The sequence below is a fragment of the Trachurus japonicus genome, chromosome 8 (genome assembly GCF_045865225.1).
Source record: "Trachurus japonicus isolate A0001 chromosome 8, Traja_1.0".
Classification (NCBI taxonomy): domain Eukaryota; kingdom Metazoa; phylum Chordata; class Actinopteri; order Carangiformes; family Carangidae; genus Trachurus; species Trachurus japonicus.
Genome location: NC_140914.1, coordinates 30,835,140 through 30,856,331, shown reverse-complemented (window position 1 = coordinate 30,856,331; position 21,192 = coordinate 30,835,140). Strand labels below are relative to the sequence as shown.

The window sequence follows — 21,192 nt, the reverse complement described above, 5'->3', positions numbered from 1 at the left end:
AACATCCAAATACCTCCATGTCTCCCTAATGTCCGTCTTGTATTGAAGCCGTGAAATGCAAAATTGTTTTGAAAAAAAATTAAATAAGTCTATATTTCAAGCTTGTTTTGTAGCGGAAGCTTCTCTTCCCAGTTCGTCGGGAAGCCACGGATAACTCTGAACTTCTCCCAGCTCTTAGCCGACATGAGGGTGAGTAGATAATGAGTGAAATTTCAATTTTGGGTGAACTATCCCTTTAATTGAAGGTTTCTAAATTATTGGGGCTACATTTTGGTGAAAGTTGTAAAACTGTAGTCAGCCGAGGCTACTGTTGATTTGTTAGACATTTTCAAAGTTTTTTAATCCAGACACTTATTGTGCCCCCTCATGGTGCACTTGCATCTGAGCAAATCATTGGGTTGGACCCATTCGCCCCGGGCACTGGCCCCTTCATAGCTGTAGGGGCCAGTGCCCGGTGCGATGGCCCCGTGGCCCTAATGACAGGGAATGTGGAACTTGTAGTGATACATTGAGGAGAAGATTAACTACAGCAGGACGAGATAAAACGTTGAGTAGGCCACTCCTACAACAGGAAGTGGGCTGCAGGAGTCACAGAGAGCTGCTATCGCGTGGGGGAGAGTTAATAATACCATTAAAGATACTATACTTTTTCTAAACCGTCTCTTGAATGAGGTCTTTAGTGTGTGTGAGTTATTTTCCAGTCGCTCCTCCGCCGCCAGCAGGGGCCAGGGGGCGGTAGAGACAGGCTGCTACACCAAACACAGAGGAGAAGAAGGAGGAGGAGGCGGAAGCGGAAACGGGGGAAGAAGAAGACGAAGAAGACGGGTAAACAGTGTGAACACTTCTCTACTTGAGGTAATATTATATTATATTATGGTATGTGACACTGAACAGCTGTGACAACAGACTCCTGTCTGACCAGGCGGAGTAACACCTGTGTTCACGTTCAGCAGCTAATGCTAATGTTAGCACGTTAGCTTAGCATCACTAGCATCACAGCGACAATAACAGCGCCATGTTTCCTCCTCCAGACCTGATCCAGACCTGATCCAGACCAGCTGAGAGGAGCAGACCGAGACCATGACCCGCCACGGGAAGAACTGCACGGCCGGAGCTGTCTACACCTACCACGAGAAGAAGAAGGACACAGGTGAGGAGCAGCTCAGAGGGGCAACAAGCCGAGTCAAAGAGCCCCAACATCACATCCCTCCTATGTTAGCGATAAAGTTAACGTTACAAATATCAATATCACTCCGCAGTCTTTGGACAACGGGGCAGCTAGAGCCAAAGTAAACGAGCAGAGGAAGTCCCTCACTCACCAGGTGTCTGTTGATTTAAAAAAAAAAAAAGTGTAAATATTTCCTTGTTAGACCCATTCTGGGTCACAATAGAAGTCAACTTGTAGTCCAAGGAAAAATGTTTACTGTTCTCAAATGTAAAATGGGTCATTGGACCCTCAGCATTATTTAAGGCTTAAATAAGCTGCTACAAGTGTTTGCTTGGAGCCCTGTGTGGGCAACGTTCAGCTGTTTATACCAGGGAAATTTAGGTTCTCAGGAAAATCGCTGCTTATCAATTGTGCAGGTTTAGCATGAGCAAAGGTTGTGCAAACCTTAGTGAATCTGGACCCTGGTCTCATGCTATAATTGACTGTAAATTTAGTTTGCACCCCTGCTCATGAAGTCTCGCGCGAGAGTCAAGTTGACGCTCAGTATGTTTACAGGCAGAATAAACAATATTCAGACTTACTCTCACCGCTACGAAGACGTTGTGCCTCTGAGCTGAAATTCCTTTGTTGATAAAACAAACGAGAGTTAGCCGTCAACTTGACTCTCACATGAGACTTCGTATTACAGCTCCATTTACAAACATGTCCGCTTGCTTGAAGTAAACAAACCTCTCGGTGTATGTTTGAAGACATCTGACGTTGTCTGTGGGGAAAATAATGGTTTTGAGGGATGTAAACAGCGGAAATGCTGTCCGCTCCCATTCATCGCTGCCGTGGCGATGCAGGGACACAGGCACAACTACTGCAAAACAGGAGCAATTAAAAAGAAAATCTTCAGAATCCATCGTTTCGACCTAAAATATTAGGAAACTAGACCCTAGGTTGAATTTCCCCGGAATTGTCCTTTAATGGGTTGGCCCCCTCTAACCTGTCCAGTCTCCTGCTCCCCTGTGTTTCCTCTCCATCACTGAGGTCTGCTGACAGATCGCCCCTGGCTGTTAAAGCAGAGTGACACTGTGGCTCCCAAACTCTGGAACAAGCTTGTTTTATTATTGTCTAAGTGTGTTTGATGACAGCATCACCATGTGACCGTGTTGTGTGTGTCTCAGCGGCGTCTGGTTATGGGACTCAGAGCATTCGACTGGGAAAAGACGCCATCAAAGACTTTGACTGCTGCTGCCTGTCCCTGCAGCCCTGTAAGGATCCTGTGGTCACGTATGTTACTCTCTCACACACACACACACACACACACACACACACACACACACACAGAAACACACAGTATAACCTCATCATGTGACCACAGACATGAACACAGTGTCTTGTTTCCTCAGTCCAGATGGATTCCTCTATGAAAAACAGGCCATTCTTGAATACATCCTGCACCAGAAGACAGAGACCGCCAAAAAGATGAAGGTAAACCCTCAACCATCTGAGTCAGACCCTAACCTCAACCTAACCCTATCCACACAGGATGGAAGTGTTTCTATGGTGAAAGAGTAGAGCTGTGGTTCTCAAAGTGGGGTCCTGGGACGCCCAGGGGTCCTTGAGAGGGTTCAAAGGGGTCCCCAACTTTTTCTCAAAATTTTATCACTTTTTTTTTCTAGAATTTTAAACTTTTTTGAGACAATTTACCATTTTTTTTTGAGAATTTTTAAAACTTTTTTTTTTGAGAATTTTTAAAACTTTTTTTTTTCCCGAGAAATTTTACCACTTTTTTCCAGAAATTTCACGAATTTTTTTCCCAAAAATTCACACCAATGGCCCTAATTTAATTGTACATTTACTAAAAGTAATGTTATTTAGTCTCAGAACAAATATTTGTGTATTTCTGCTGGCTGTTCCGTGGTCTAATTTGTGTCAATTTGATGTAAAAAAACGTTTCAGAACCACTCGAGTAGAGAGCTCTTTCCACAGAACCGTTTTCAGATGGAGCATTCTGGGACAGAGAAAGATACATTCATGACTTCCTTCTCCACGTGGATGTTGATTTACGGTCATCACCCACTGCTGGTGCATCCGTCGTGCTCCTACTGTGAATCACAGAGACTGAGTCTGTGTCTCAGCTGCTTCCTCCTCTGACTCCTCAGGCCTACGAGAAGCAGAAACAAGCCCAGAAGAGCAGCAGTCAGCTGGAGTCCAAGTCAGAGGAGAGGGAGAGGGTGGAGAGGTTTAAGACCCGGGAGAACAGCATCGTGTCCAAACCCATCAACCCCTTCACATCAGGTCTGAAACCACGAGCCCTGATCCACCTCACACACGTTTTCTCATCCACACTCTCACACATTCAGCGATGATATTTAGTCGTATGAAGTAATTTTGGCATTTAACAAACTGTTTCCGTCCTCCAGGTCAGAGCAAAGTAGGAGAGAAGATCAGGACTGACGGCAGCTCAGCAGAGGCGTCCTCTTCCTCCTCCTCCTCTTCCTCCTCCTCCTCCTCCGCTGCTTCAGCCTCCACCTCCAGTCAGAGTCTGCCTAGTTTCTGGATTCCCACTCTGACGCCCGAGGCCAAACCCACCCTGCTCAAGAAACCAGTGAGTGGCTGCTCAGTAACTGAGTCTTCTGATAGAGTATACTCATTCAGACATGCCTGTAATCTGACGGCACATTAAAGGGATAGTTCAGCTTTTTTGAAGTGGGGGTTGTATGAGCTACAAATGCCCATTAAGTACACTAGATGCAGTAGAAAGGTCCCTGCTCCCCCCCACTGAGAAACACCGGCGCAGACACAGGCAGCACACGTTGTGAATGAGGGACAATTAATGAGTGTATTTTCGCCGCCTACGAGAAGTCCTGTCTCAAAATAATCCACCAGTTCAAGAGTAGAATTTAAAGTAAAAATTTACAAATAATGCATCAGCTGGTTGGAAATACGTTTGTTTATCTGGAACTAACCAACTGACTCAGTACTCCTCGGTACTCCTCCACACAGACAGGCTCCGTGAGGCGCTGTATCACTCCGCCTCTTCCACACACCGCTGATCCAAACAGCTGAACAGCGGAGTGATACAACACGTGTGTTGTTGTTTTTTTTATTTATTTATTTGAAAGGGACTATACACTTTAATGAACATCAGTAAGTAAGTGAATACAAATGTAAATGTGTCAGAGTTAGTAAGCCCGCTAATTTACATCTGCAGTCCCTTGGCAGGTAATAGGAGGCTCATGGGAAATGTAGTGTGAAAACTCTTTGCTTTCCAAAAGTCCTTGCTGTCCCTTTAAAGTGCAAGTTTAAATAGATAAATGGATGGATCCAGATGCGATGGCCCTCTCCTGCCGCTTAGAGTGTGTGTTGTTGCCAGGTTCAGAGTGTTTGTTTTGTGTGTGTCTGGTTCATGCTGACACTGTTTTAGACCGAGAGCACGGTGTCCCCAGTGGAGTCTCCATGTCCATGTATGGGCTGCTCACCTCATCCAATCAAAACCTCAATAGGAACAAGTGCAGTTTTTTATATTTGTTTGAGTCATGTCACAGTTGCACATCTGCCACATCTACAGCACAAATCCATATCTACATATCCTGCAGCCCCCATGTTGTTGTGTTTAGTAATTTGTCGTGTTTTCTCTTTTTGTGTTGTGTTTTCTCTTTTGTTGTTGTGTTTTATCTTTTGTTGTTGTGTTTTCTCCTTTGCCGTTGTGTTTTCTCTTTTTTTGTTGTTGTTTTTTCTCTTTTTGTGTTGTGTTTTCTCTTTTTTTGTTGTTGTGTTTTCTCTTTTGCTGTTGTGTTTTCTCTTTTTTTGTTGTTGTTTTTTCTCTTTTTGTGTTGTGTTTTCTCTTTTGTTGTTGTTTTTTCTGATTTGCTGTTATGATTTGCACCCCAGGGCCACCGTACCTTGCACTACTTTGTGTTCTGTCACATAAAACCCCAATAAAACACATTGAAGTTTGTGGTTGTAATGTCACGTGACAAAATGTTGACAAAAGCTGAAGGGGGATGAATAGTTTTCCGAGGCGCTTTAGTACTGTCTGGCTCACTGAGGTGACATCACTGTCTCCTGTGTCCTGTGTGTGTCAGAGTAAGGCCGTGCTGTGTCCCATGTCAGGACGACCCATCAAGATGAATGAGCTCGTCACAGTCCGCTTCACCCCCCTGGACTCCAGCCTGGACCGAGTGGCCCTGCTCACCCGCCAGGTCTGTTAACGTCACCATGCAGTGGTCTGATTGAGTTTTTTGTTTATTTCGGACATGTTAAAAGAAATAAAACATAATACAGAAATGGACAGACATAACAAATAAAAACTTTGCAAAGACAACATATGAACAAAAAATAAAATAAAATAATTGAAAATAAAGATAATTAGATTTTTTTTTTGTTTGTTTGTTTTTTCAAATCCAAAAAGGAGTGGGAAGAAGTAAAACTTATTTACTCCCACCCCTTATTCATAAATTATGTATGTATTACTGTTCCATAGTTTAGTTCCACAGATAGGAACACAAAAGCTCCTTCTTGTTGTGCGTATGTTCCGGATTTTGAAATTAAATTTTCCCCTTAAGTTATAACCCCCTTCCCTTTCAATGAATAATTTTTGAATATTTCCAGGCTGTAAATTGTTTCTTGCTTCAAATATTATTTGAGCTGTCTGTAGATTAACAAGATCTTTGAATTTCAGTAGTTTTGACTGTAATAAAAGAGAATTTGTGTGATCCCTATATCCTGCCCTATGAATGACCCTTATTGCTTTCTTTTGCAGAGTGATGAGTGGATATACAGTATTGTGCTTATATAATTATTTCCCCAAACCTCTGCACAGTAAGTTAGATAAGGAAGAACTAGTGAACAGTGTAGAATGCGGAGTGTTTTGTGATCCAGAACCTGTTTTGCGATCCAGAACCTGTTTTGCTCTATTTAATACTGCAATGCTTCGTGACACTTTGGTTTGTACATGATTAATATGAGATTTCCAGCTGATTTGATCATCTATTGTAACCCCCAGAAGTTTGATCTCATTGACTCTTTCAATAACAACCCCATCCAACTGAATTTGCGTTTGTGTATTAGATCACCTGTCACCTGTCAGCACTGTGGTATAACCCCCCCCCTCTGTCTCCAGGACAGGTACGTGTGCGCCGTGACCAGAGACGTCCTGGCCAACAGCATCCCCTGCGCCGTGCTGAGACCCTCGTGAGTGTCATCCAGTCTGCCCCAGCTCTGACAGGCTGATGTGAAGTGTGTGTGTGTGTGTGTGTGTGTGTGTGTCAGGACTGTGAGTAACTGTCTGTGTTCTGTGCTCAGGGGGGCCGTGGTCACTCAGGAGTGTGTGGAGAAGCTGATCAGGAAGGACATGATGGACCCTGTGACAGGAGAGCAGCTGAAGGACAGAGACATCATACCACTGCAGAGGGTGAGTGGGCAGAGACACCGACAGTAGGAGACGAGCTGCTTTCTTAAAGTGGTTCCTGTAAAAATGCATTTTCCTGAGCAGAAAGCGTTTGTCTTCAAGAAGAATTTAAAGGGATAGTTCAACATTTTTGGCAAATTCACCTATTGCCACAATCCATATAGTTTTAGGAGTAAGTTCATTATCTTTAATTGTCGGTGTAAGCTATTTTTAGATCGGCGGGGCAGAGCTGTGAGCTACACAGAGCTATGCTACGGCGGCTAATGGTATTAATGTGCAGGTCACAACTTGTCCATGAGAGCGTTTTAGAGTTGTTGGATTGTGTATTTGATGAGTTTGATGCGGGAAACTTAGAAATACCATGAGCCTCTGTAGCGTAGCTCTGAGCAGCTTGTATCTCTGCTCCACCGTTCTAAAAACAGCTTGCACCGACAATTAAAGGTAACAACCTACTGCTATGACAATAGGGATTATGGCAATAAGGTGAATTTGCCAAAATGTTGAAATATCCCTTTAACATTTATGAGAATGTTTTAGTTGCAAACAATAAAAAAAAATTGGTTTGGTCCCCTCACTCTCTGTCACTGTTAGCGGACCACATATTAAGAACCATGCTTTCCTGTTCCAGTACAGCTGTCCTTGCTTGTTACCATGACAACAAGGTGCTGACAGCCTCTGACCTGTCTCTCCTGCTCACAGGGTGGAACTGGCTTCGCTGCGTCCGGTGTGGACCTCAAAGCTAAGGAGGCTCGTCCAGTGATGCAGGTGTGACCCATGAAGCTGCTCACCCACTATATTTTTGTAAAGGACTCTTCCCACCACACTTTAATGTTGTTGTAAATTTTCCCTGCTCCTTAAGTTGTTGTCTTTTTTTTTTTTTAATTCAACCAAAGCTTAATAAAAGCTGAATACAGCTTCCTCCAGTTGATCATGTGTGCTCATTGACTGTTATAGAAAACAGAGCTGCTCATCTTCATGTTTTAATCAACGTGCAATCAACAGGCACTAAGAATTATTGTGTTTTCATTAGTTTAGAATACATGACAAAGACAAAGATGCCCTGTTTCTACAGGTTAAGTTATTAAGTGCTTCATGAAATTTGAAATCTGGAACTTAAAAAGTCAATGAATTTAAAGGGACATTGTGTAACTTCTCTGACTGAAGTGTTCCGCTAAGCTCTGAATTTGCCATTCATATATTGAGCGGGTAAGCTCGGTGCTGCTGCCATGCGGTGTCGCCATGTTTTTACGTTCAGTGGCAGCGTGACGGTAGGAAACCATGGAAACTCAGCGGAGACACCGGAGCTGTCGGCTCAGGTCGAGGTGGCGTCTGTGAAAAGTCACCGCGGTAACGCAGTGAGGAGGAATGGAGCGTTACACTGATGCTGCATTCACCTGCAGTCGGGCAGACGGCCGTCGCTAACAAACCAGATGTCATTTTAGTCACAGAAGTCCAGAGAAAGACGGTAAAACGTGGGTCAGGTAAACAATACCACATCGCCATGACAACATATTGTCACGTGTATTGTTTTGCCTCATGCTGACGGACCACTTGTTGTCGTCCGTCTGCCGTCTGCCCAATTTCACGTGAATGCAGCATGAAAAATACGATTGAGTGGAGTAATTCCTACACAATGTACCTTTAACAATAAATACATTTTAAAAATCAGATTGTCGATGCTCGTATGAGGTGGGTTTAGACTGATGAAAAAATATTTCACACTGAAATGGAAACACTTCTCAATCAGTATCAGACAAATTGCTGGAAATCTGTTGTCACATTTAATAGGAGCAATATGAAAGAAAACAGATTATTCACTTAACATCACTGTGAACACACACGCCATTCACTACTGTGTTTTGTTGACATTTATAAAAAAAAAAAAAAGAATAGCCTTAACAAAACCTATAATTTAAACCTGGCTACTGGCTCTAGAGAGGGTCTTTGTGTTTTCATGTCTCCTGAAGGCCACTGTAGTTACTCCTACGGAGATAGGCACTGTGTTCCATTACTACATATTAGCTGTGTGATGTGTGTGTGTGGGTGTGTGTACTAGTGGGTTACAATAAACCCACAGACCCGTCACTGGCTGCTTGAGAAGAACCTCCTCACTGTTATTCTAACCTGGACAGAGTGAGACTCCTCTGGTGCAGTAGTAGCAGATTAATCACAGTTCATCATGCTCGTCCACTTTCATGCCTCCATAGTCAGTGATGGTGCTGATCTTGATGAAGTCAATCTTGTCCAGCATCTCAGACAGAGTGAGACGGCCGTCCTGACGAGGAGGAGACAGAGGGTGAGGAATGTGGACATAAAGACAGGTTTTTATTCTACATGTCATTAAAAGGAGGTCAAGAGGTTCAAAGGCAGAGGAGGATAATAGATGTTACTGACAGAGCTAAGACAGTGTTTTATTCTAATTTGAATGTGTCAGAGATACTTTAGACCAGGAGAGTCCAACCTTTTGTTACTCTGAAACAAACTAAAACAGTGTTTTTCAACCTTGGGGTCGGGACCCCACGTGGGGTCGTCTGGAATTCAAATGGGGTCACCTGAAATGTCTAGTAATTGAAAAAAGAAATACTGATTATGTTTTTGTTTTTTTTAACTAATTATTATTCTTTTTAGATTATGATTTTAAAAAAAACTCCATACACAATCTCAAACAACTGTATTCTATACTTTCACTTTCTCGAATATAAATCGATTTCAAATAAAATGCAGCATATAAAAATATGTAAGATCAACATCCAAAACATCTGAACCTCACATAAGACAACAAGCAACAACACTCAGACTGAAACATTCACACTATGATTTGTTGGTATTAAGAAGGAAGCATTCCCCACACCACCACACCACCACACCAGCAGCAGGTTGATCCCATCCATCAGACCAGGGTCTTGTTGGTGAGTCTGTGTCCTCTGCAGCCTCAGGTTTCTGTTCTTGGAGACAGGAAGTGGAACCTGGTGCGGACTGTTGTAGCTGATCCACCTCAAGTTTGGACGTGTTGGTCAGTCTGAAGCTTTTCAGCTCAGCTCCATTGTAGAGTGGTTATGTGAGTGACTGTAGCTTTACCAGTCCAACCAGTCTGTCTGTTCCCCTCTGACTTCTGTTGTTGTTGCTCCATTCTGATTAAAAACTCTGCTCACAGTTGTGAGAGAGAAACACTCCGTCTCCATTTTTCTCTGTTTACATGCAAACGTGCAAACTGAGTTTTCCAAAATCTCCACTCTGGCCGGAGTTTTTAGAAAGCATCGTTTTCAGGGGCGAATAGGTTTTATGCACAGCTCCACTACTTCCTGAACTTTAGCCAGCTCCTTTATTTCCTGTCTTACATTATTGGACAAACTAACTAATGTGTCTGACCTCATAACAATGGTCAGACACACCTGGATTAATCAGTTTGTCCAATAATGTAAGACAGGAAATAAAGGAGCTGGCTAAAGTTCAGGAAGTAGTGGAGCTGTGCATAAAGCCAATTCTCTGTTTGCGTCGAAGCGGAGGGTGCAAACGATGGTTTATATCTCTGTTTTTAAAAATATGCACGTACGTGTAAACAGGGCCTGAGAGACTGATGTTTGATGTGAACACAAACTGAGGCTCCACATAGGATCTGTTGCTGCAACACGATTGGCTGATTGGATAATTGCATGAGTAAGTGCACAGGTGTTTCTAATTGAGTACTCAGCCAGTGCGCTGCTTGCAGTCAAACATATTCTTTAGGTTAAATAGTGGTAAACAGATAAAAACACAACCTTAAACAAATGGAAGGACACAATGAAATGTGTAAAACTGAGATTATAGATTACACCATTTGGAAACTAACAAAAGTAGGTCTTATAATCTCACTATTATACCGTTTACATTTCTATATTTCTTTATGTCCTTTATCGTTTTACTATTGTATAATTCATTTTTTCATATTCATTTATCTTCCTAAATGTACACTTTACTAATTTAATCATCTTAAATATGTAGGTTTCTTTATTTGGGCCCAAAACATCAGTTTATTGCAGCTCAGCTCTAAATCACATAACTAAATTAATATATAATAATATAATATATATAAATATATAATAAATCAACATAAATATTGTGCCATGATGTTTGCATTTGCTGTCTCATCTTAACATAATAACAATTTCTTCTAAAATTTGAAATGTCTTCTCACATGACTTCATTCTATCACACCGTCACATGACTCTCTGATAAAGTCATGTGACAGATACAGTTAATGACTGGCTGAGGTTTATAGAGTTTGTACAAAACAACAAATACATATGTAGAAAAAAACAAAACTTTATTTAAAAGTCAAACCAAAAAAGTCAGTAACAGCCCTTTAGCCTAATTCTCTTTTGACTTCTAACTGTGACAGTAAACACCGGCTGTGACCATGTGACCGTGTTGTCTCCACTCACTGCTGGCTTTAATATAAAAACAGCTGGATCATCGTCTCACATCTGTCTGTCCTGTACGTAAACAGCTGTGCTTCAGCAGTGACGTCATCATCATCATCATCATCAGTGACGTCTGGAGACAGTGTGTTAGACTCACTTACACATGTAACAGACAATACAACACTGTGTGTGTGTGCATAGATATATATACTGACTAGATGTCGCCTTCTGCTGCTCAGCGTACGTCAACACGGCCGCCATCTTGGTCCGGGGTTCTGACCATAGACATAAATACGTCTGACAAGCAGTCAGACCCAGTCAGACCCTTGTAGAACACATTTCAGTGTATTTATGCATGTGGGTGTGTGTCTGAGTATGTAAGTGTATGTTTAATACATTAAAAAAAACAATTCAAAATTTTTTTTTGTTGTTGTATCATAAATATATGTCTGACATCACATTCTATAATAAACCAAAGGGCTTGAAAATCGGTTGAATATTCGGTGAGTTATGGTGATTTTAATGGTTGATAGACCTCTGCCTCTGTTGACTAGTGCAGTAAGTAGACCTGGCTTCTCCCGGACCAAGATGGCGGCCGCGTTGACGCATTCCACTCAATAGAGTTGCCTGGGAACGCAGCATCTAGTCAGTATATATATCTATGGTGTGTGTGTAGCACCATCAGTATCACCTATTCACATACACAGTATGTGGCTGCATGCTGAAGTGTATGGCTGTGAAGTTGTGTGTGTTTGGACAAGGGTCCGTGAATGCACCCTTGATTCTGGTGTCACCCACAGTCAGAATCACCCACCCCGCCCCGCCCCTCTCCCTCCCCCTCCCCCCCTCCCATGGCACTGGAATATAAACCCACGCGCTGGACCACGACGGCTGGTCAAAGTTCGTCGTGCCTCCGTGTTAAATCCTCTCCGTAGTTGGTGGCCTGGCTGCCCACAAACATGTTCCAGTTGGCCAGGATCTCCTTCTTGGTTATTCTCTCGTCCTGTTTGGTTCATTGGTTTGTGATCGAGAGGGAGAGGAGGAGGAAGAGGAGGAGGAGGAGGAGGAGGAAGAGGAGGAGGAAGAGGAGGAGGAGGAGGAGGAGGAAAATGTGAGATGATGAAGAGCAGGAGTGAGAGACAGAAACAGAGAGAAGCTTGTTAATAATTAACCCACAAATTACCCCGATTATTCCCACCATGTTCACCAGGAGATACCAGACTCAACCCTCTGAGTGTTGTTAGTTGTATTGATCCTGTTGCCATGGAGCCATGTGTGTAGGCACAACTTACTGAATCCTGGTCCATTCATTGTATTCATCTCATCTCACTACTTGTGTGCTGTTGTGGTGTGTATTATGTGTTTTTTCTATTTGATAACTCATTCATCTGTCTCTCTCTAGAATGATGGGTTATTATAGACACGATGAGGGAAGAAATCATCTGATATTACACTGGGTGTATCCAATAAACTGCATGGTACACAGATCTGATCCAGGATCTGTATCAGATCCAGGAGAACCAAATGTGGATTAATCCACCAAAGAAAATGGTTCTGGATCTAATACATGATCCACTTTTGTGTGTGTGTGTGTGTTTTGCTGTGGTAGCAGGTTATTGAGGAGCAGTGGAAGGTGTGTGCTTCAGTGTGTGTGGTGTGAGTGTGGCCCCGTCTGATCAGGATCAGGATCAGGATCAGGATCAGGATCAGGATCAGGATCAGGATCAGGTCTACCTTGTCGGTGTCCGTCTCGTGGATCAAGTGTTTGGCCTCGTTGTCGGCGTGGTCCACCTCTCCTGGCAGAACCCAGTGAGCCACCTCACCACTGTCCAGGTAGCCGTCCTGCACAACACACACACACATGGATTCAGATTCAGATTTAGAAAACTTTATTGATCCCAATAAGAGCAACTCATTAGCAGCTTGTGTCATATCACATACATGGCTCATTCAAATTACAAACACTTACTGTGTCTGTGATCAGTACAGACAGTCAGGGCTCAGAAAGAGACAGTCAATAAATAGTAAATAAATAAATACCAAAAAAATAATTTAAAAAAACCTATTAAAGCTCCAGTTGGTAAGTTGACGAAAGTGAAAGTAAACTCCGCGACTTGGTCGGAAATTTCAAGACAATACTCCGTCAGGTCCCTTTATGAACCTCTGCCAAGCGCCCCACACACACACAGACACACACAAAGTAGCCATGAACGCACCCACAGAGAAAAAAAAAAAAAAAAAAAAGATGTACCGTATCCATAGCACGACGCGTAGGAGCGGCGATTGGCTGCTCCTCCTGCTCCCTCTACCTGACTGGTGGAGAATCGTCGGGCGCGGTGGATTTTGGCAAATACGATTACAGGCTGTAGGTGGAGCCAGAGGAGTTGGATTTTGTCCTAAATTACTCATTTAATGTCTGACCATCAGAATATAGTGACAATTCCAGCAAATATGACTGAATAATTGTTACCAACTGAAGCTTTAAGGTAATAAATAACATTGTTACATGACTATCATGTAAAATGCAGGAAACGCATCATCATGTCATCTATAGCAGTGGTTCTCAAAGTAGGGTCCGGGGACCCCCAGGGGTACTTGCAAGGTTTAAGAGGGTCCCCAACTTTTTCTCAAAATTTTATAATTTTGTAAATTTTGTAAATTTTATAAATTTTATAAATTTCTGAAAATTTCTAAAAAGTATTTATTATTTTATTTATTTATTTTTTCCCAAAATTTCTCTAAAATGTTCCCAAAATTCACGCCATTGGCCCTAATTTGAACGTACATTGACTAAAAAAGTAACGTTCTTCAGTCTCAGAACAAATATTTGTGTATTTCTGGTGTATATTTACAAATGTTGTCCAATTGGGGTCTGTGGTCTAATTTGCGTCAGTTTAGGGTCCTTGATGTAAAAAGGTTTGAGAACCACTGATTTTGAATTTTCGAATTTATTGGTTTAAATATACAGAGACAATGCACATTAATAAACATTTCTGTAAACATGCCGGTTTAGCCACGTTGGCTAATTTTCAACCGTAGTCTCTGGGGCAGGTGACTTGAGCACTACAATAATTAAAAATGCATTAAAAAATAAACAAACACAAAACAGTACTATGCCTACTTATAATCTATAGATCTATAGAACCTAAAAGCAGCAGAAATATAAATATTCTGTGGAGGAGCTTTGTTAAGAAAATAACCCTGAACATGTCATGTTGATGTCATCATGATGAGGGTCCAGTGTTTCATCCTGTTGTACTGTACCTTTAAAGCTGCAGTAAGTGATTTTGTCCACATGGGGGCAGCAGGACTGCCTCTGTAACTCCAGCAGCCCCCTGGGGGGGGCATGTGGATTATTAGCTGCTAAACGCTCACCAGCTGCTCTGTGAACTGTCTGAGGGCCGAGGCTGTGTACAGATGTTCCTCTGAAAACAGCTGGATGCTGAACAGTAAACAACAGGACTGAGTTGTTGGTAAATCTGTGCAGCTCATTCCAACAGTGTCCCATGAACACCCACCACAGCAGCAGACCCAGTCCTGTGTTGACTGAGTCTGGCCCTGACCCCCCTCTGGTAAACAACCACCTGTGAGCCAGTGTCACTCTGACCTGAGATAAGCTTGAGCTGCCCACTGATGGGCAGCCCCCCCCCCCCCCCCCCCCCACCCCCCCCCACCCACACACACACACACACACCCTCTTTTACCTTGTTGGTGTCTCTGAAATCTGAGAATTGTTTCCTCTCAGTCTGGACCCAGTCTGGCTCCGTCTCCTCAGGTTCTGGTGAGTACATGTCACCTGTGGAGCAGCAGCAGCAGTAGACACAAGCTCAGGACCGGTCACCACCAGGTTAACAGTAGGGGGGGGGGGCTGGATAGAGGAGACAGAGCTACCTACCAATGTATTCATCCATGTCCACCTTTCCGTCCCCGTTCTTATCAATGTCCTCCATGGTTTCCTGAAAAAAAAAAAAAAAAGTCAGTCAGTTTTCAGTCAATTTCATCTGTGTCTATGTGTGTGTGTGTGTGTGTGTGTGTGTGTGTGTGTGTGTGTGTGTGTGTGTGTGTAAGTGTGTGTGTGTGTGTGTGTGTGTGTGACTGTATATGATTGGTATCACAGCTGTAAAACAGATGTTTAATGCACCAGAGAAACTTACACCCTGCACCAAGATTTGAACTAGACTAAAGATGCTGACATCATGGTTCTGACTCAGTGCCCCTCCCACACCTGAACAGAGCAGGCTACATATATATTATGTATATATAATAAAGTAGTAATAATATACAATGCATTATGATTAAATCAAACAATCTCTGAGATCATTGTACTAAAAGAACTCAACATGTTAATATCAGAGAAATGCAGCCAAGCTGTCGTTTCAGCTACAGATCTGGAGAAACTCATCCATACTTTCACTTCCTGTCTCTTGGGCTACTGTGACTCTGTGTAGGTGGTGGATTGATTTCTGATGAGACAGGGAGACAGTTGGATCACGTGATCACAGCCGTCAATCAAGATGTGCCAGCTCAGATATATTTTTTACGCTGCATTCTATTTGAACCTGATTTATATATTCGAGTTACAGAAGACAGTTGTTTAGGATGGTGTGTGGTGTTTTTAATCATAATTTTAAAAAGAATAATAATTTGTTAAAAAAATATTTTTATCAGTAATTTTTTTTTCAATTACTAGACATTTCAGGCGACCCCACGTGGGGTCCCGACCCCAAGGTTGAAAAACACTGCTTTATAGAAAAGCTTTTACCGTGTAATGCCTTTTTTTAATCTAATTTCAATTCCCTTTGAAATGTTTGGATGTTTTATATTTGAGTCAAGTGAAGCTTGGCTTGGCTTGTATTGTAAAGCGCTATACAGATGAAGCACTGCTGTATTATTGAAGTGTATCACTTAGAAACCAGGTCCCACCTGCACCACCACGCCCCTCATGTAGTCGAACTCCTCCGGGTGCAGGAAGGCGGTGAACTCCTCCCTGGTGGCGATGCCGTCCCCGTCTCTGTCGGCGTTCTTGAAGCGGCGCTCGTCCCGGGTCAGCATGGACTTGTAGGTTTCCTTGTCGTCCACGTCATCAAACTCCTCACCTGGAAAACACAAGCTTCAGTTAGCTGGAGAGGGGGGGGGGCAGGGTGGTGGGTGGGGGGGGGGGGGGCTCTGGTGGTCCTCAGGCTGCCCTCAAGGCCTCCTGGGTACGGTTTTTTTTCCATCAGCTGAGAAGGACCGTGGGATATGACTGCTATATTCATGTGGAGCTGGTGTGTGGGTTAAAGGGATAGTTCACCCAAAATTCAAATTTCACTCATTATCTACTCACCCTCATGTCGACTAAGAACTGTGAGAATTTTCAGAGTCCTCCGTTCCTTCTCTGAGTTACGGGGGGGTCCGCACAGCAGTATTTGTCCATATAATGGTTGTCAATGGATACCAACTTTCTTCGTCCAAAAAGACACACCAAAAAACATCCAAATACCTCCATACTGCTCGTCTGTAATGTCCCTCTTGTATTGAAGCCCCGACATGAGAAATTGAGCGGTGAACTGAGACACTGGGAGCTTCCGCTACCAACAAGCTTAAAATATAGACTTATTTAATTTTTTTCAGAACAATTTCTCATGTCGGGGCTTCAATACAAGAGGGACATTGCAGACGAGCAGTATGGAGGTATTTGGATGTTTTTTGGTGGGTCTTTTTGGACGAAGAAAGTTGGTATCCATTGACAACCATTATATGGACAAATACTGCTGCGCGGACCCCCCCGTAACTCAGAGAAGGAACGGAGGACTCTGAAAATTCTCACAGCCCTTAGTCGACATGAGGGTGAGTAGATAATGAGTGAAATTTGAATTTTGGGTGAACTATCCCTTTAAGGTCCTAGATCACTGTCCCCATTGTCGTGGCAAACACTAATACCAGGTTTCAGATCACAAAGGAGGACAGAAAGGAGACATAAAGGAGCAGGGGTTACCCAGGTAGAAGCCGTAGGTGGTGTTCTTGTACTCCCCCCAGGCGATCTTGCCGTCCTGGTTCTTGTCGTAGTCGTTCCAGTGCTTGTTGACGTTCTCCTCGATGTATCTCCTCTGCCTGTGCTTGATCCAGTAGTGCAGCTCAGAGTGGCTCACATAGCCGTCCTTGTTGGTGTCGATGCGGTCCACGATCTTCCTGTTGAGAGAGGACCAGGGTCCAGGGTCAGGACCAGGGTCAGGGGTCAGGATGAGGTTTAGTTTTCCACAGAGCCATTGATATACATAGCAGTCCCAGTCTAGAGGAGGAGTTCATTTAGCCATTTGATTTGTTGGTTTTTCTTTTCTATTACTCATCTGTTCTCTTTTATTTTATTTCTCTTTTGTGAGTCACTGGTCTCTATATAAATGTTTTGTTTAAAGGGATATTTCAACATTTTGGCAAATTGGCCTATTGCCATAATCCCTATAGTCTTAGGAGTAGGTTCATTACCTTAAATTATCGGTGCAAGCTGTTTTTAGATTGGCGGGGCAGAGACATGAGCTCCGCACGGCGCGCGGTACTTTTGCCTTTCCCTCATCAAACTCATCAAATACACAATCCAACAACTCCAAAACACTGTTTTGGACAAGTTGTTTTTGAGGCAAATGTGTAGTGGGAAGTACATCCCAGACCTACTGCTATGACTGTAGGGATTATGGCAATAGGCCAATTTGCCAAATATGTTGAACTATCCCTTTGACACAGATAATCTGGTTAACTAGTATTTTGTTTTTTATTTGTGGAGGTAGATAGGTTTAGGACCAGCCTGCACCTTGGCAAGCAGAAACATGCTCCTTTCCTTCCTTTGTTTGCTGCTTCATTTGAACAATAGAGTACTTTGCCTGTGTTAACCAGATTCCCATGATGCACCAGTTTTTTTTGTTTTTTTATACTGGGACAAACAGCAAACCTCTACTTTGCACATTTAGCACTTTTGCACCTTTATCCATGCTGTGCCTTCCTCATTACTTTTTTACACATTTTCCATTCACATTACTGTTACTATACTGTGGCAGTTTGTACTTTTTGAGTTATTTAGCCTACCGCTCTTTTTTCAGCCTGAGTACCGGTCAGCTGTAACAGAGCAGCTCCTCTGCAGGATCAAAAGTCTTCTGAGAACTTTGATCCCAGACCCAGACCCAGACCCAGACAACAGGTAAAGTCTGCAGAATAAATAACTAGAGACAAGTTTGTGGTGAGAAAACCTACGCTAGTCTGTCCTTGCTCTCCTCCGGGGTCAGCTGGTCGAAGGTCTTGGCGTCCTCCTTGCCGAGGAAGGCCTCGTGGTCGTACTGGAAGCCGTGAGAGTCATCGTGGGCGTGGTCGCTCAGGTCGGCGTGGTGGTGGATTCGCTTCTCCTGAGCCGGGACGGCGACGGCAGCGGTTGCCAGGAAACAGAGGGATGCTACACACCTGAGCAGCATCATGGTCAACTGGAGGGACGAGGAGAGAGACAGAAGACAGAGAGACCACTGAGACCACTGAGACCACTGAGACCACTGAGACCAGACCTTTGGACCTGAACTGAGACTGTGGGGTGGGACAGATGTTCTGCTCAGTCTTTCACTCAGTCTTTTCCAGGGGGTGGTCCCCACCCACCAGTCACACACATTAATATTGATATATATTGATGACATTTTATTGCAATTTAGCCATTTTTCTTTTTAAGGAAAAGGATAACTAGCCTATTTCAAAAAGAATGCATCACCTACATGTAACACATAGGCTATACATAGCACAATAAAACAGGATTTTTGTGGGACTCAAAATGTCACTGTACTGTTATTGCACATTAGATCATTAGTTACATTGAATGTAACACAATTAACTCAATAAAAGTGTATCAGCAGTCTTTCTCATAGTTTTCTACTACCCTATATACTATAGTATAATAAAACAATAATAATAAAATTCCTGAAATTATGGCTTTTTAGTTTTGGTGTGCCACCCCAAGATTTTAAGAGGCCCCCCCTCTGAAAACTTTCTGCAGACGCCCCTGTAACCACGTCTTCTTCAGACTGCAGCTTCCTCCTGAGCCTGCAGCTCAAACCAGGAGGGGAGGGGTCTATTCTTCATCTGCTGAGGAGATGAAGGGCTGAGCACTACTCTGACCTACAGACTCAGAACAGACGTCACTCTCTCTCTCTGCAGCTTCAACGTCTTCACTTCCAGCAGGAGGCCTACAGTAGGCTACCACATCGAATGTCATCAGATATGACACCGATCACATCTGGGCGATGTTCATGTCCGAGCAGCTGATCCAGCAGCACCATCCCTGTGGCCATGTCATCATCATAACCACCAACACCCATGGGGGTCCAGGGTTGAGGACCTCAGACCAGTGACAGGGTCTCTGGGGACCAGTGGACCCTGATCCTACATCCTCTCATCAGCATTATGATCCACAGCTGCATTACCATCCCCACAGTGATGACAGAGCCTGAGGTCCCCCTTCAGTCCCCTGTCCTGCAGCCTGCTGAGGTCCACCAGGTCCCTCAGCCTGTGGAGACCAGCTCAGCTCCCACACCTCCACACAGGTAACAAAACACAACTCACCAGCGTCCTGCGGCCTCTCGCGACACCTGTGTTCGTAGTGAGCAGCAGCAGGTCGGTCTCGGTCTCAGTCCGCGTTGGCACTCCGCACCGATAAATAGCAACTTCAGGGGGGCGGGCCCTGCTCGAGAAAGAGCCAATCAGCGGCGCCCTCACAGGGGCTCCGACCAATGAAAAGTGGGATGTGGTAGAGCGGTGATTTACGACGTGTTCTCATTGGCTGTCGACCGCCACGTTGTCACGCAAACGCGTCCCACGACAACAAGAAGGAGTCTCGTTACATTTCCGTTGTTGTGCTCCGGTTTCATCAGGGTTCGCTCCGTTTCCTGTCGGTGAGGTTCATGTGGGGGCTCGTGGTCTGGGTCTCTGGTCTGGGTCTCTGGTCTGGGTCTCTGGTCTGGGCTCGTTCGTCTCGAGTGGACGTGGAGCTGGAGGGGTCCGAGCTGGACACAGCTGGAGACGGTCCGTTGTGTCTCGACAGAAGAAGCAGACACAGACACAGACACAGACACACTCTCCTCTGCTTAGAAAACCAACCGCTTTTATTTTGAAAGCGACTCGTTTCCGTTCGGCCCCCCGTCTCTGCCCCAGCTGATCCTGGGACAGTCAGCACTCAGCAGGGAGTGGCTTCATCCATGGGATGGAGGTTCTCCTCCTCCTCCTCCTGCGCCATTCAGGAGCCACTTGTGTGACGTGTTTCCTGTAGTGATGTGTTAACCCCTGAAATCTGATTCAATACTATGCAACATGTCACACAGGCTACAGTCTAGCCTACTTACTGTTTGTCCTCAGTTCATACATCAGAAACATCATTCTCAATAATCTTAAGGCAGTTCTCAGAACAGTTCTGACTCCCCACGCAAACAGTAACATTTCACATTGTATTATAACTTTCTTTATTCTTAAAGAAAGGTTTTTTTTAACTATATAAAAGGGAAAGAACATTAGGTATAAAGGTCATGAAACATGAGACAGGAACATGAAAAAAACAAGAGAGCACAAAGGAGCAAGGCAGGCTACAGTCTTGTGGCCTGTTTTAGTGACTTGAAAGTTAACAAAGTTAAAGGCTGAGAAGAATGGAGAGCAGGCCTATCTGTTCCACTTGCAAGAGTGAATCTGGTATTTACCACATAAAAACACCAGGTTAAAAAGATAGTTCAATATTTTGGCAAATTATCTCACCATAATCCCTATAGTCATAGCAGTAGGTTCATTACCTTGAATTATCGGTGCATGTTGTTTTGAGATCAGCGGGGCAGAGACGTGAGCTGCTCAGTGAACACAATGGAGGTGAATGGTAGCCTACAGGTCCCCTGGCTGTCCCTTAAAACTCATCAAATACACAATCCAACAACTCCGAAACACTGGAGAAGTTGTGACCTGCACATTCACCACGCTATGAAATAATGATGTAACATTACCAGACAGAGTTGTTTTTGAGGCAAATGCGTAGCCAGAACTACATCCCAGACACGGCTGTTGGGCGGAGTGGTTTCAAAAGTGCAAGTAGTTCTGAGTATTTGCTTCGTATGTCGTAATGTTACATAATTAGGCCTTTACCTACATGATTATTTCATAGCGTGGTGAATGTGCTAGTTTAATGAGGGACAAGGGACCTGTACCATTCACCTCCATTGTGTTCACTGAGCAGCTCA

The 21,192-nt window shown here is 43.8% G+C and overlaps 2 protein-coding genes across 3 annotated transcripts; one reads left to right on the top strand and one right to left on the bottom strand.

Annotated features, from left to right (window-relative positions):
• The first annotated feature begins 763 nt into the window (after positions 1-763).
• nosip (nitric oxide synthase interacting protein) lies at positions 764-7,495 on the top strand. Its single transcript, XM_085785161.1, has 10 exons — positions 764-855; positions 1,032-1,150; positions 2,338-2,443; positions 2,563-2,644; positions 3,319-3,454; positions 3,580-3,764; positions 5,245-5,361; positions 6,282-6,352; positions 6,464-6,572; positions 7,269-7,495. The coding sequence occupies exons 2-10, from the start codon at positions 1,081-1,083 to the stop codon at positions 7,338-7,340; spliced, it is 948 nt and encodes a 315-aa protein (XP_085641287.1). The 5' UTR covers positions 764-855; positions 1,032-1,080; the 3' UTR covers positions 7,341-7,495.
• Positions 7,496-8,557: 1,062 nt separating this feature from the next.
• Positions 8,558-19,598, bottom strand: rcn3 (reticulocalbin 3, EF-hand calcium binding domain). Of its 2 annotated transcripts, none has more exons than XM_085785176.1 (8): positions 19,541-19,598; positions 18,194-18,417; positions 16,947-17,140; positions 15,893-16,065; positions 14,865-14,925; positions 14,674-14,765; positions 12,704-12,811; positions 8,558-8,844 (listed from the first exon to the last, which is right to left on the bottom strand). In XM_085785176.1, exons 2-8 carry the CDS (start codon positions 18,409-18,411, stop codon positions 8,737-8,739), a joined length of 954 nt encoding a protein of 317 aa, XP_085641302.1. In that variant the 5' UTR covers positions 18,412-18,417; positions 19,541-19,598; the 3' UTR covers positions 8,558-8,736. The 2 variants fall into 2 exon arrangements, with proteins under 2 accessions (XP_085641302.1, XP_085641301.1); XM_085785175.1 differs by lacking the exon at positions 8,558-8,844 and adding an exon at positions 11,633-11,972.
• Between the last annotated feature and the right edge of the window lie 1,594 nt (positions 19,599-21,192).